Source organism: Aquarana catesbeiana, linkage group LG11, assembly GCF_042186555.1.
Source record: "Aquarana catesbeiana isolate 2022-GZ linkage group LG11, ASM4218655v1, whole genome shotgun sequence".
NCBI classification, from domain to species: domain Eukaryota; kingdom Metazoa; phylum Chordata; class Amphibia; order Anura; family Ranidae; genus Aquarana; species Aquarana catesbeiana.
In genome coordinates this window covers 27,033,457-27,046,702 of record NC_133334.1, presented here as the reverse complement: position 1 = coordinate 27,046,702, position 13,246 = coordinate 27,033,457, and the positions used below count along the sequence as shown (strand labels likewise).

The following is a 13,246-nucleotide window of genomic DNA, read 5'->3' as shown; positions in this document are numbered from 1 at the left end:
TCCAAGTTTGTAGTTCTGCTCTATGGTGAGACCAGATGCAGAGTACTACAAAGGAAATTTATGCTGAAAGACTATTTATATGGTTGTTTTTTTTGTTTTTTTTTTTGGAGTTCATTGAGGGACGCAGGAATTTATTAACTGTCAGGTTATACTGCCTTCTGATGCCAGCTTTGGGTGCAAAGTCCTTTCTGTTTTTAGTGCACCTGTTAGCATTGGTTTGCTGTGTTGTCCACTCCTAAAGTTGGGCTGCTTTATAGTCAACTTCCTGTGTCCCTTCTGAGGACCAGATAGAAAATAGAAATGTTGAACTCGATGTGAAATTCCATTGAGGGATTTGGGTTCCACCCCAAATTTTTGTTTGATCATGCCTCTGTACTGCTTTGCTACAAACGGAGGCATGCTGGTAGTAGGAGGGGTTTTGGAGAGCTGGTCTGCAAACTTCTTTCTTTCTTCTTTCTTCTTTCTTCTTTCTTCTTTCTTCTCTCCTCTCTCCTCTCTCCTCTCTCCTCTCTCCTCTCTCCTCTCTCCCTCCCTCCCTCCCTCCCTCTCCTGTTTCAAACTGGAAATCACTGTAGTAAACACCGCTAATTCAGTTCCATGCCGAATGGCTGCCCTGCTGCATTCTTAACACAGAAGGTTGGCTGTGCTCGTCAAAGCCCTCATTGAAAGAGTGTTTTTCATTCTCTCACGGAATTCAAAGCATTCTCCGTTTGTCCAAAGGTGGCGAGCATGACATCACTGTTGCGCCTCTCCACCTTGTTCAATCAGCAAAATCCTTGCATCCACTAAGAGAATGCAAAGTGACCCTGAATGGCACTCGTGCCGAGCAGCCAACCTCCTTTATTTAGAATGCAGCCAAGCAGCACAGGACCCAGAAGCTAGTAGAGATCACTTTTGTACCGGAGTAGCCGTGTCTACTACAGTGATTTTCAGCTTCCACGGGGATCCAAGCTGGACCAATGTAACGATGTATACAATGCCATACCTGGAATTCCTCTTTAATGACTTCTTGTGATCATTAATGAATAAATAAATAATGGTTGGCATCATTCACTCGCTACAGGTCCCACTCAAGACAAGTAATGGGGGAGCAGGCATGTTTTATTTATTTTTATATAATATAATCTTTTTTTATTTTTCTTCTGTGAGTCTTTCTCTGTCTCCCCCGCCCCATTTTTTTTTCTCTCTCCATTATTTTTTTTACTCTTTCAGGCCCAATTTTCTTCCCTCTTTACAGTCGATTTGCATGTTTACTATACATTTTTGTATTTTTAGGTATTATCATGGTCCAACCCCAGTCCACTCCCAGCAATATGCAACCAGTCAGGATATTATCCATTCTCTGAACAGTATTAAACAACAAATGGACAACTACGTACCAAGTCTAACTCAGGTAAGCAGAAATAAAATTGTAGGCAAGACACGTACAAATTTAACTGTGAGATTTCAGATAGGAAGACTAATATGGCGTAACCTCAAAGCGGCGTTCCACTCAAAAGTGGAACTTCCACTTATCTGTCTCCTCCCCACATTTGGCACCTTTTGAGGGGGGGGGATGGGTACCTGTTTTTGACAGATCCCCTTCCCCACTTCAGTTTACGGCGCCATCCCTTGGAAGTTCAGTCTCCTTCCTCCACCGCCGGGCCAATTAGAAAGTGCAGCGCACTTCACGCATGGTACCGGCTGTGAAGCTGAAAGGCGGATCCGAAAATCGTCTGGGGTGCCAACATCGCTGGAACACTGGACAGGTAAGTGTCCTAATATTAAAGCGGTTGGTTAGTCTTTTTTTTTAACTTTTACCTACAGGTAAGCCTATAATAAGGCCTATAATAAGGCTTACCTGTAGGTAAAAAAAATATCTCCTAAACCTGTATGGTTTAGGAGATATTCCCCTTGCTATGAGCCGCTGACTGCAGCGGCGCATGCACACAGGAGATTCTCGGCTGAAGGCCCAGCAACTGCCGGACCTTGCCGGGAAAGAAATCTCCCGCGCGCATGCGCGGGAGTGATGACATCGTGGCCCCAGCCACTCGCAGAGCTGGAGCCGCGATACCCGGAAGACACGCCGAGGCAACATGTCAGCTACCTCGGCGTGGACCAGGTAAGATACCGACGCCTCGTTCTAAGGTAAGTATTTCATAATGAGCTAGTATGCCGTGCATACTAGCTCATTATGCCTTTTGCCTTACAAGGGTAAAAAAAAAAAAATTTCAGCGGGTATACAACCGCTTTAAAAGTCAGCAGCTATAGTATTTGTATCTGTTTGACTTTTTTAATTTTTAGCGGGGGAACACCTCTTTAAAGGGCATCTAAGAGAATTGATAAAGTTGTATTTTAGTTTTGCATATCGATTAGCCATGTTCCATTTAGTTGTAGTGTCCGATCTCTGTGCCTTTATTGCTCTTCCCTCAGTGCAGGTCTATAGGTCAGGTATGATTAGCTCTTCTTCTTCCAGCACTGTCCTCTAGCTCAAATCTTGGCCAGAACACCGTCTGCATGGAGTTTGCATGTTCTGTCTGTGTCTCTGTTTGGGTTTGGATGGGTCTCCTCCCACATTCCAAAGACGTGATGGTGGGTTTATTGGTTCCCCTCTAAATTAGCACTAGTATGTGTGTATGTAGGCATGTGGGATAAGGGACCTTAGATTGGGAGCTCCATAAGGACAGGGACTGATGTTTTGAAGTGGTTGTAAACCTCAGATATGAACAAAGCACATCCCTTTATACTGTGTACTTGTCTTACTTAAAAGCACCAAGTGTCATTTTTGTCTGCTGCCTTCTTCCTCTGTTCTCTGCATGAATCACTTCTGACAAGTTTTCCGGACACCCCGAGAAAAATGGTGACCCGGGGAGGGAGCACCAGCAGGTTGAAAGCCTCAGCCATGTTCCTGTGTGCTGTGTGGAGGGTGTGTGTCATTTCCCTCCAATCAGCTCTGAGCTCTCCTCACTAAGTGCTGCAGAGTGTAACCTCAGCTCCCCCCCCCCCCTTTTTTTTCTGAACTCTCAGATTAGCTTAAAAATCAGCACTTTGAACAGATGTAGAGAAAATAGAGGACTGCAGATAAACAAATACAACCTATATAGGAGGGCTTGTTTAATCTCTGTGTATCACCTGAGGATAATCCCTTCAGTGGGTATATGTGAGGCTTTACAACCACTTTTTAATGTAAAGTTCTGCATTAATTGACAGTGCTGTATAAATTCCTGTAAGAATTGTATCATCTCGTTCTTATTTCTTATGATGTAGGTTCTTTCAAGCTCGGCTGCTAGTAGCACCATATCAGCTCTCTCACCAGGCGGGGCCCTGATGCAGGGAGGAGCCCAGCAAGCCATAAACCGTGAGTCTACTTTCTCCTCTAGTTACTAAGAATTTTCAAAATTGCGTTAAATTGATTAAAAAATGTAATGATTTTATGTTTGTAGAGGAAGGCGCTTGCACTGTGTGTGGAAGCAGGTGGCCTCTCTGCAAAGGTCTGACACGCCCCCTACGGAGTCAGAACTAGAGCTTTATAATCCGCAGGGAGCACGAGCTTTGCTGATTTCAGAGCTTATAGGTCTGACTCGGCAGGACCACTTCAGAGAGACTACTGCTTCCCTTTCACTTCCTGTTGTGTCTACAGGAGAGGAAGTGGAGGAAAAATCTCACCAATGGACACAGATAGCAAATAAGCCTTAAAGAGGTTTTAAATGTTCCCTACTCAAAAAAAAAAAAAAATGGCTTTAAACATAATTTAATAATTTTATAGCAGGGGTACAGTTTACCTTTTATACAGTGCCTTGAAAAAGTATTCATACCCCCTGAAATTTCCCACATTTTGTCATGTTACAACCAAAAACGTAAATGTATTTTATTGGGATTTTATGTGATAGACCAACACAAAGTGGAACATAATTGTTAAGTGGAAGGAAAATGATAAATGGTTTTCAACATGTTTTACAAATAAATATGTGAAAAGTGTGGCGTGCATTTGTATTCGGCCCCCTTTACTCTGATACCCCTAACTAAAATCTAGTGGAACCAATTGCCTTCATAAGTCACCTAATTAGTAAATAGAGTAAACCTGTGTGTAATTTAATCTCAGTATAAATACAGCTGTTCTGTGAAGCCCTCAGAGGTTTGTTAGAGAACCTTAGTGAACAAACAGCATCATGAAGGCCAAGGAACACACCAGACAGGTCAGGGATAAAGTTGTGGAGAATTTTAAAGCAGGGTTAGGTTATAAAAAAAAATATCCCAAGCTTTGATCTGAAAATGGAAAGAGTATGGCACAACTGCAAACCTACCAAGACACGGCCGTCCACCTAAACTGACAGGCCGTGCAAGGAGAGCATTCATCAGAGAAGCAACCAAGAGGCCCATGGTAACTCTGGAGGAGCTGCAGAGATCCACAGCTCAGGTGGGAGAATCTGTCCACAGGACAACTATTAGTCCTGCACTCCACAAAATTGGACTACATGTAGAAGAAGGTGCTCTGGTCAGATGAGACCAAAATTTAACTTTTTGGCCTAAAAGCAAAACGCTATGTGTGGTGGAAAACTAACACTGCACATCACCCTGAACACACCATCCCCACCGTGAAACATGGTGGTGGCAGCATCATGTTGTGGGGATGCTTTTCTTCAGCAGGGACAGGGAAGCTGTCAGAGTTGATGGGAAGATGGATGGAGCCAAATACAGGGCAATCTTATGCCGCGTACACACGAGCGGACTTTACGGCAGACGGGATTTCGTCAGACAATTCGATTGTGTGTGGGCTCCAGCGGACTTTGTTTTCTCAAAAGTTGGACGGACTTAGATTTGAAACATGTTTCAAATCTATCCGACGGACTCGAGTCCGGTCGAAAAGTCCACTCGTCTGTATGCTAGTTCGATGGACAAAAAGCCACGCTAGGGCAGCTATTGGACTACTGGCTATGAACTTCCTTGTTTTAGTCCGGTCGTACGTCATCGCGTACAGAAAGTCCGTCGTAAAGTCTGCCGTAAAGTCCCCTCGTGTGTACGCGGCATTAGAAGAAAACCTGTTAGAGTCTGCAAAAGACTTGAGACTGGGGCGGAGGTTCACCTTCCAGCAGGACAACGACCCGAAACATACAGCCAGATCTACAATGGAATGGTTTAGATCAAAGCATATTCATGTGTTAGAATGGACCAGTCACAGTCCAGACCTAAATCCAATTGAGAATCTGTGGCAAGACTTGAAAATTGCTGTTCACAGACGCTCTCCATCCAATCTGACAGAGCTTGAGATATTTTGCAAAGAAGAATGGGCAAAAATGTCCCTCTCTAGATGTGCAAAGCTGGTAGAGACATCCCCAAAAAGACTTGCAGCTGTAATTGCAGAGAAAGGTGGTTCTACAAAGTATTGACTCCGGGGGGCGCTATACAAATGTACACCACACTTTTCACATATTTATTTGTAAAAAATGTTGGAAAACTATTTATCATTTTCCTTCCACTTCACAATTATGTGCCACTTTGTGTTGGTCCATCACATAAAATCCCAATAAAATACATTTACATTTTTGGCTGTAACATGACAAAATGTGGAAAATTTTAAGGGGTATGAATACTTTTTCAGGGCACTGTGGTACACCAGAACACACAGGGGTTTTGCATGGAAACAAGATTCCCACCCCATTCCTGTTCTGGTGACGACTGTAAAATGTTGGATTTCCCTGTTCCTTCCAGTCTTGGTGACGATGGTCAACAGGACAAATGGAGAGGATAAATGTCACGATCGGTGACGCACAACTCTCAATCTAAAGCTTTGACTTTCGATGCACTTTAGCAATGTTGGGACTTTTATCAGTGACCACCTAGGAATGAACAGCCTGTGGCACCTTGTAAGGTCTCTAATATTCTCAGTGAACTCCAATATTGTTTATAATTTTGCGATGGTGGAAGGTGCTCTTTATCCCATATATCAGACTTGTGTATTTGCTCCCTAGGATACAGAGAATATTACTTTGTTTTCCATCAGGCTCTGCAATGACGTGTGTCTGTCCCTTACAGAGATGGTGCCAAATGACATCCAGTCTGAACTCAAGCATTTATACGTGGCGGTGGGCGAGCTGCTGCGCCATTTCTGGTCCTGCTTCCCTGTCAATACACCTTTTCTAGAGGAAAAGGTAAGATATACGGAACTTCTGTGTTGGGAAAACTGATGTGGGAGCAGAATTGAGTGATGTTTATGGCCGGTTCACACCACATGCAGTCCAGTGCATTTTTTTTTTTCTGCATCAAAAACGCATGGAAAGTAGGTTATATGGTTTTCAATGGCTTAGTTCACACCAGTGTGTTCCAGTTCCAGAAAAGAAAGTAGGACCTTTTTCTGCACTGAATTGTACTGGAACGTAGTAACAAGCACTGAAACACGTATACGACCTTAACCACTTCCGGACCGCCCACCGTCGTTATACGGCGGCTGTTTGAAGAGGAATGTCATTGTTATGGCAGCAGCTAGCTATCATAACCCCGGGAACCCTCTTCATTGAGCGGTCCTGTTTAAGATAAAAGTGGTCTCTGCAGCGGATTCGCTGCAAAATCACTTTTATCGGCGGCGGGATTGGGTGCCCTCCGCCGCTTTCTGGATCCATCAGCAGCGGCGGAGGCGATCGGATCTCCACCCTTGCTGGGCGTGGAGACGAGTGAGGAGAAGATGGCCCCTATCCGTCTCCATAACAATGCAGGGCGGAAGCGACGTCAAAACGTCACTTCCGCCCACAGCTCTTAAAGGGCCTTTTTTTTTTTTCTTTAATGTCAATTTTTTTTTTTTTTTTATTGCATTTTAGTGTAAATATGAGATCTGAGGACTTTCTGGCCTCAGATCTCATATTTAAGAGGCCCTGTCATGCTTTTTTTTCTATTACAAGGGATGTTTACATCCCTTGTAATAGGAATAAAAGTGACAACATTTTATTTTTACACAGTTTTTAAAAAAAAAAAAGGTAAAATAAATTAAAAAAACATTTTTTAAATGCGCCTCGTCACGACGAGCTCGCGTGCAGAAGTGAACACATACGTGGGTAGCACCCGCATACAAAAAACTTTGTTGAAACCACACACATGAGGTATGGCTGCGATCGGTAGAACGAGAGCAATAATTCTAGCCCTAGACCTCCTCTGTAACTCAAAACATGCAACCTGTAGAATTTTTTTAAACGTCGCCTATGGAGATTTTTAAGGGTAAAAGTTTGACGCCATTCCACGAGCGGGCGCAATTTTGAAGCGTGACATGTTGGGTTTCAATTTACTCCGCGTAACATTATCTTTCACAATATAAAAAAATTGGGCTAACTTTTACTGTTTATTTTTTTAATTCAAAAAAGTGTATTTTTTCAAAAAAAAAGTGCGCTTGTAAGCCCGCTCCACAAATACGGTGTGACAGAATTAGAAGTATTGCAACGACCGCCATTTTATTCCCTAGGGTGTTAGAAAAAAAAATTATACTGTTTGGTGGTAATTTTCTAGCAAAAAAAACTGTTTTTAACTTGTAAACAACAAATCTCAGAAAGAAGCTTAAGTGGTTAAATACGGTGAAGAAAAAAACAGGTGGAAAAAATGCACAGGGACGCATCAAAAACGCACTGGAATGCATAAACGCATCAAAAAACATGCATGCAGAAAAGCATCCGGACCGTTTCTATGGTGTGAAAAGAGAAGTATGGGATTGACTTTTTTGGCTATTTATACTGACCTAGGTGGATGGAGCATCAGACCGATGCTGCAGCTATCCCCTCGCCATCTCTTCACTGAGAACTGAGCCACCGAACACCGCCGCTGGCTCGGTACTCACTCCTCCCCCGACAGATCGATACTGCCTGTCAGTATCGCTTGTGCTCTGCTCCTCCACGCTCATTGGAGCACTGAGCTGTAGAGGGGGGGGGTAGGGAGCAGCCGTATCAGCGGCTTGCTGAGACTGCCATCAGTCAAGACAACTGGCAGTTCCAGACTTCGGAAGTCGGGATGACGCGCTGCCCTGACTGATAGCAGTGACGTCAGCGGAGAGCGGACACGGGAGTGCAAAACAAATTGCATTCCTTGTGACCCGTAGGAGAAGCCCAGTATAAGACGCTCAGGCTGAACTTCTCCTTTTAAGCTACGTTCATACAGGTGTACTACAGTGCACACAGGTGTGTACAGTGCATCCCTGTGCAGGTACAATGAGGGGAAAAAAGTATTTGATCCCCTGCTGATTTTGTACGTTTGCCCACTGACAAAGAAATGATCAGTCTATAATTGTAATGGTCGGTTTATTTTAACAGTGAGAGACAGAACAACAAAAAACCCCCAGAAAAACGCATTTCAAAAAAGTTATACATTGATTTGCATTTTAATGTGTAGAAAAAAAAAAAACACGTTATACTTGCCTGCTCTGTGTAATGGTTTTGCACCTCTTCTTCTCGGGTCCCCCTGCTGGCACTCCTGGCCCCTCCCTCCCTCCATTCAGACACAGAGCCGTGGTTCGGCCCTGTCCCCTCTCTCTCCTCATTGGCTCACTGACTTTGACAGCAGTGGGAGCCAATGGTACTTCGCTGCTGTCTCATCCAATCAGGAGTAGAGTGCCAGGCAGACGAGTCTCTCGTGCAACATCACTGGATCGAGATAAGTATTGGAGGGGGGGGGGGGGGGGGGGGCTGCTGCACACAGAAGGTTTTTTTTTTTTTAATCTTTGACCCCTTTCACACCGATAGCGGCTGCCATCTGCCCTCAAACAGCTGCAGCATTGTCTCCAGTGTGACAGCCCGAGGGCTTTCACACCGGAGCGTTGCGCTGGCAGGACTTTTTTTTCCCGCTTCTTTGGAGCGGTGAAGGAGCGGTGTGTTTACCGATCCTCCACCGCTGCTCCCCATTGAAATCAATGGGGCAGCGCTGGGATACCGCCAGCAAAACGCCGCTATTGCGGGCGGTTTTAACCCTTTCTCGGCCGCTAGCGGGGGGTAAAAGCGGCCCGCTAGCGGACGAAATGCGCCGCTAATCCGACGGTAAAACGCCACTAAAAACGCTATGGGTGGCCCGGTGTGAAAGGGCTCTTAATGCATAGAGTGCATTAACATAAAAAAACTTCTGCCTTTAGAACCACTTTAACCCTGATGAGCACTGCTTAAAGTGCTTGTAAACCCTTTTTTACAACTTTATGCTACAGATAAGCCTGTATTAAGGCTCGTTAGAAAACCAAGACTGTATTAAGGCTTACCTGTAGCTACCCAGGATATCTCCTAAACCTGCACAGTTTAGGAGATATCCCCTGTCCCCTGCATGTGCCGATGTCATCGGCACAAGCGCACTGGGGCAAACTGAAGCAATGGCACCTATGTGCCGATGCTTCAGTCTGCGTGCCGTTATGCCGTTACCGGCGGATCCCGTGCGCATACGCTGGAGTGATGTCATCGCGGCTCCAGCCAATCACAGCGCCGGAGACGCGATACCCGGAAGTAACTCCAGGATGACATGTCAGCAGCCGGAGGGGGAGACGTGGACCGCTGCGGGGGCTTCGATCTGAGGTAAGTAATACATAATGAGCTAGTGTGATATGTATACTAGCTCATTATGCCTTTGTCTTGCAGGTTTTTTTTTTTTTTTTACAAGGGTTTACTTCCTCTTTATAGTGAATGTGAACACAGCATATCCCTCTATAGTGTGTACTTGTCTCAATCCAGAGCACTAAGTGTCATTTCTGAAAAAAGGTGACACGGGAGAGATCTCCAGCACACAACAGGTGATTGACAGCCTCAGCTCTGTTCCTATGTGAAGGAGGGTGTGTTTCTTCCCTCCAATCAGCTCTCGGAGCTCTTTTCACTAAGCTCTACTGAGTGTAAATTCAGCTCTCCGCTCCCCCTTTTTTTTCTGACAGCTCTAAAAAGCTTTATAAATTCTGGACTTGGATGTGTGAAGTTAAACCGGTACAACTTTTATTTAGTAGGATTTGTTTCATCTCCTGTGTATCACCTGAGGCCACTCACTTCAGTGGGTATATGGAAGGGCAATATGATGACATTTACATTACATACATTGGGTTTCGGGTTCTTCAGGCTGCTTTTGGGATGCATGTCAAGAGCAAAACTTGCCTGTATAGCGCTGGGTATACACACTCGGATTGTTTTCATTCAGCCTTTTATAAAGCGCTGATGGATGAATCGTTCGCTTGGGCTATTGTATTCTGACAGCTGGCGCCTGTCAGAATGCCCGAACATCGCTTGCTTATGAGCAGCCGATGTCCGCCCGACAATTTTCCATCTGTCTCTCGGGGCCGTCCACATGGCGAATTTCATCTGGTTTAGAGTGTGCGCATCTACAGGGTAGTCATGTGATGTATGGCCCCCTCTCCATGTTTTCGGTATCTGGTTATGGGAAAAAATGCAAAGATCTAGCTATGATGGTTCAGCAGTTTCCTTATATTGAAGGCTGTGGAAGGAAGTCCTATAGGCAGTCTGTGTAATCTTTTCAATGCTGTGCTTTCTTTCTTTCTTTTGCAGGTCATTAAAATGAAGAGTAACTTGGAAAGGTTTCAGGTTACTAAATTATGTCCATTCCAGGAGAAAATCAAGAAGCAATACTTGAGCACAAATGTAAGATATTTCAGTCTTTTTCATTCCTGTGATCCTCTGCAGGGTGACCACTTAGCCCCAGGCACAATGCTTAAAGGATTAGTTCACATTGACCAAAAAAAAAAAACCGCCTTTGCCGGAGGGGGTGTCTGTAGATAAAAACAAACTCTGCAGCTTGGACCAAAGTTAATACTCTTGCTGTAGGTGTGGGCCAAGGATATGCAATTAGCGGACCTCCAGCTGTTGCAGAACTACAAGTCCCATGAGGCCATAGCAAGACTCTGACAGCCGCAAGCATGATATCCAGAGGCAGAGGCATGATGGGACTTGTAGTTTTGCAACAGCTGGAGGTCCGCTAAATTGCATATCCCTGTATAATGTACCTTGTGACGTCTGGCTGAAAAAACTCCCAGAGATGGCATTATCCCATTCTACCTTGTTGCTAGGGCGATGATCAGACACTACCAGCCAACTCAAACCCCTTGACAGAGAGCTCGCTCCTGTGATAGTTAGGGGTGAGCATAAATGATTGAGGGTGTCTTGGCCACATCCTGTCCCACCTTGTTGCTAGGATGTTGCTAAGACACTCCCAGCCAATTCAAACCCCATCACATGCACTTTCTCTCCCCTGCCATAGTAGGTCTGAGCTCAGTGATCCTGTGATGAAGGATATAGGGGACGACACGTGAAGAGTTTTGAGAGCTCGCTCCTGCGATGGTGGGGGATGAGCAGCAACAACCGAAGGGGGGTGGTATTGGCGTCATCCCATCCTTTCTTGTTGCTAGGCTGTTGCTAAGACACACCCAGCTGATTCAAGCCCCCTCACACGCTCTTTCTCTCTTCTCTCACAGGAGCTGTGAGCTCAGCAATCCACACATGTGAGGGGATTTAAGAGCTCAGTGCTGTGGATGGTGTCTTGGCATCATCCTGTCCTACCTTGTTTCTAGGACGTTGCTAAGACAATCCCAACTGATTCATACCCCCTCACATGTGCTCTCTCTCCCCTGTCACAGTGGCTCTGAGCTTCAGTGATGCTGTGATGGAGGAGATAGTGGACCACACATGTGAGGGGTTTGGAGTGCTCACTCCTGTGATGGTGGGGGGGTGAGTAGCAACAACCGGGGTTTTTTTGGCATCATGCCTCGTTGCTAGGACATTGCTATCTCTGGGAGTTTTTGACATTTTTTTTTTTTTCCCCCAAGAAACGATCCGACGGTGCAGCCGGCTAGTCCCAGAGGCTATCAAAGAGTAAATCCTCTTTTATTGCCTCTATGGCCTTGGAGCAGTGTTTCTCAACTCCGGTCCTCAAGGCGCCCCAACAGGTCAAGTTTTCAGGCACTCCATTATTTTGCACAGGTGATTTGATCAGTTTCACTGCCTTAGTAATTACCACAGCCGTTTTCATCTGAGGGAAATCCTGAAAACATGACCTGTTGGGGCGCCTTGAGGACTGGAGTTGAGATACACTGCCTTGGAGGACCGGAGCCACGTCATGACGTCCCTTTCCGGTCCAGGCTGGAAGTAAGCAACTTTTTTTTTTTTTTTTCTTTTAAAGCAAAAGATCAAAAAAAATATTTATTTTAATTTTTTATTTATTTTTTTTATCTTATGCCTTTACAGGTAAATGAGAGATTTGGGGTCTTTCTGACCCCAGATCCCTTTATAAAGAGGACCTGTCATCCATTATTTATTTTACAAGGGATGTTTACATTCCTTGTAATAGGAATAAAAGTGATTAAAAAAAATTAAAGGGACAGTGTAAAAATAAGTGTTAAAATAAATAAGGGAAAAAAAATGTAAAGTGCCTCCCGTTCCTCCCTGCTCGTGCGCAGAAACGAACGTAGACGTAAATTGCGCGCGCTTATGTAAACGGTATTCGCACCACATGTGAGGTATCGCCACGAACGTTAGAGCAAAAGCAATAATTCTAGCTCATGTACTTCCCCTGTAACTCTAAACGGGTAGCCTGTAAACGCGTTTAAAGTGATTGTAAAGCTTCGTTTTTCTTTTTTTAAATAACAAACATGTTCTTCTTACCTCCTGGCCCGATCCTCCTTTTCTGGGGCCTCCCCGAGGGCTCCTCCTCTTCTCACGTGTCCCCATGGACAGCAGCATTCCATAGGGGTACCCGTGCGCGCGTGCGCGCGCTCCCAAGTCCTGCTGCTGCATCCATTAACACAGACAGCAGGAGACTCGGCCCCGCCCCCCCCCCCCCCCCCCCGGCTCCCATGTCACTGGATTTGATTGACAGCAGTGGGAGCCAATAGCTCAGGCTGCTATCGATCTATCCAATAAGAACCCGAGATGGCGGCTGGAGCTGTTGTGCTTGTCTCCGTCCCCATCGCTGGAACGATCGGGTTCAGGTAAGAAAAAGGGGGGGGGTCAGGGGGTGCTGCAGCAGAAAAGGATTTTCACCTTAATGCATTCTATGTGAAAAACTGTGAGGGTTTACAACCCCTTTAAAGCGTTGCCCATGGAGATTTTTAAGTACTGTAGTTTATCGCCATTCCACGAGCGTGCGCAAGTTTAAAGCATGACATGTTAGGTATTTATTCGGCATAACATCTTTCACATTTTACAAAATAATTAGGTTTTTTTTTTTTTTTTTTTATTAAAGTGTATTTATCAAAAAAAAATTGCGTTTTTTAAAAGTGCTGCGCAAATGTCGTGTGACATAAAAAATTGCAACAATCGCCATT

The 13,246-nt window shown here is 44.9% G+C and overlaps 1 protein-coding gene across 2 annotated transcripts in view; it reads left to right on the top strand.

Annotated features, from left to right (window-relative positions):
- The window catches only part of GTF2H1 (general transcription factor IIH subunit 1), a 42,014-nt gene that overhangs the window by 27,749 nt on the left and 1,019 nt on the right, over nt 1-13,246 (top strand). The window contains exons 11-14 of one of the 2 annotated variants that reach the window (XR_012236482.1): nt 1,276-1,393; nt 3,247-3,337; nt 5,981-6,128; nt 10,476-10,568. Coding sequence is in view for 1 of the 2 variants with exons in the window: in XM_073604116.1 (XP_073460217.1) it covers nt 1,276-1,393; nt 3,247-3,337; nt 6,013-6,128; nt 10,476-10,568 (418 nt within the window). In the remaining variant the exon portion in view is untranslated. The remainder of the gene's footprint in view (nt 1-1,275; nt 1,394-3,246; nt 3,338-5,980; nt 6,129-10,475; nt 10,569-13,246) is intronic. The other variant, XM_073604116.1, reaches the window with a different exon arrangement.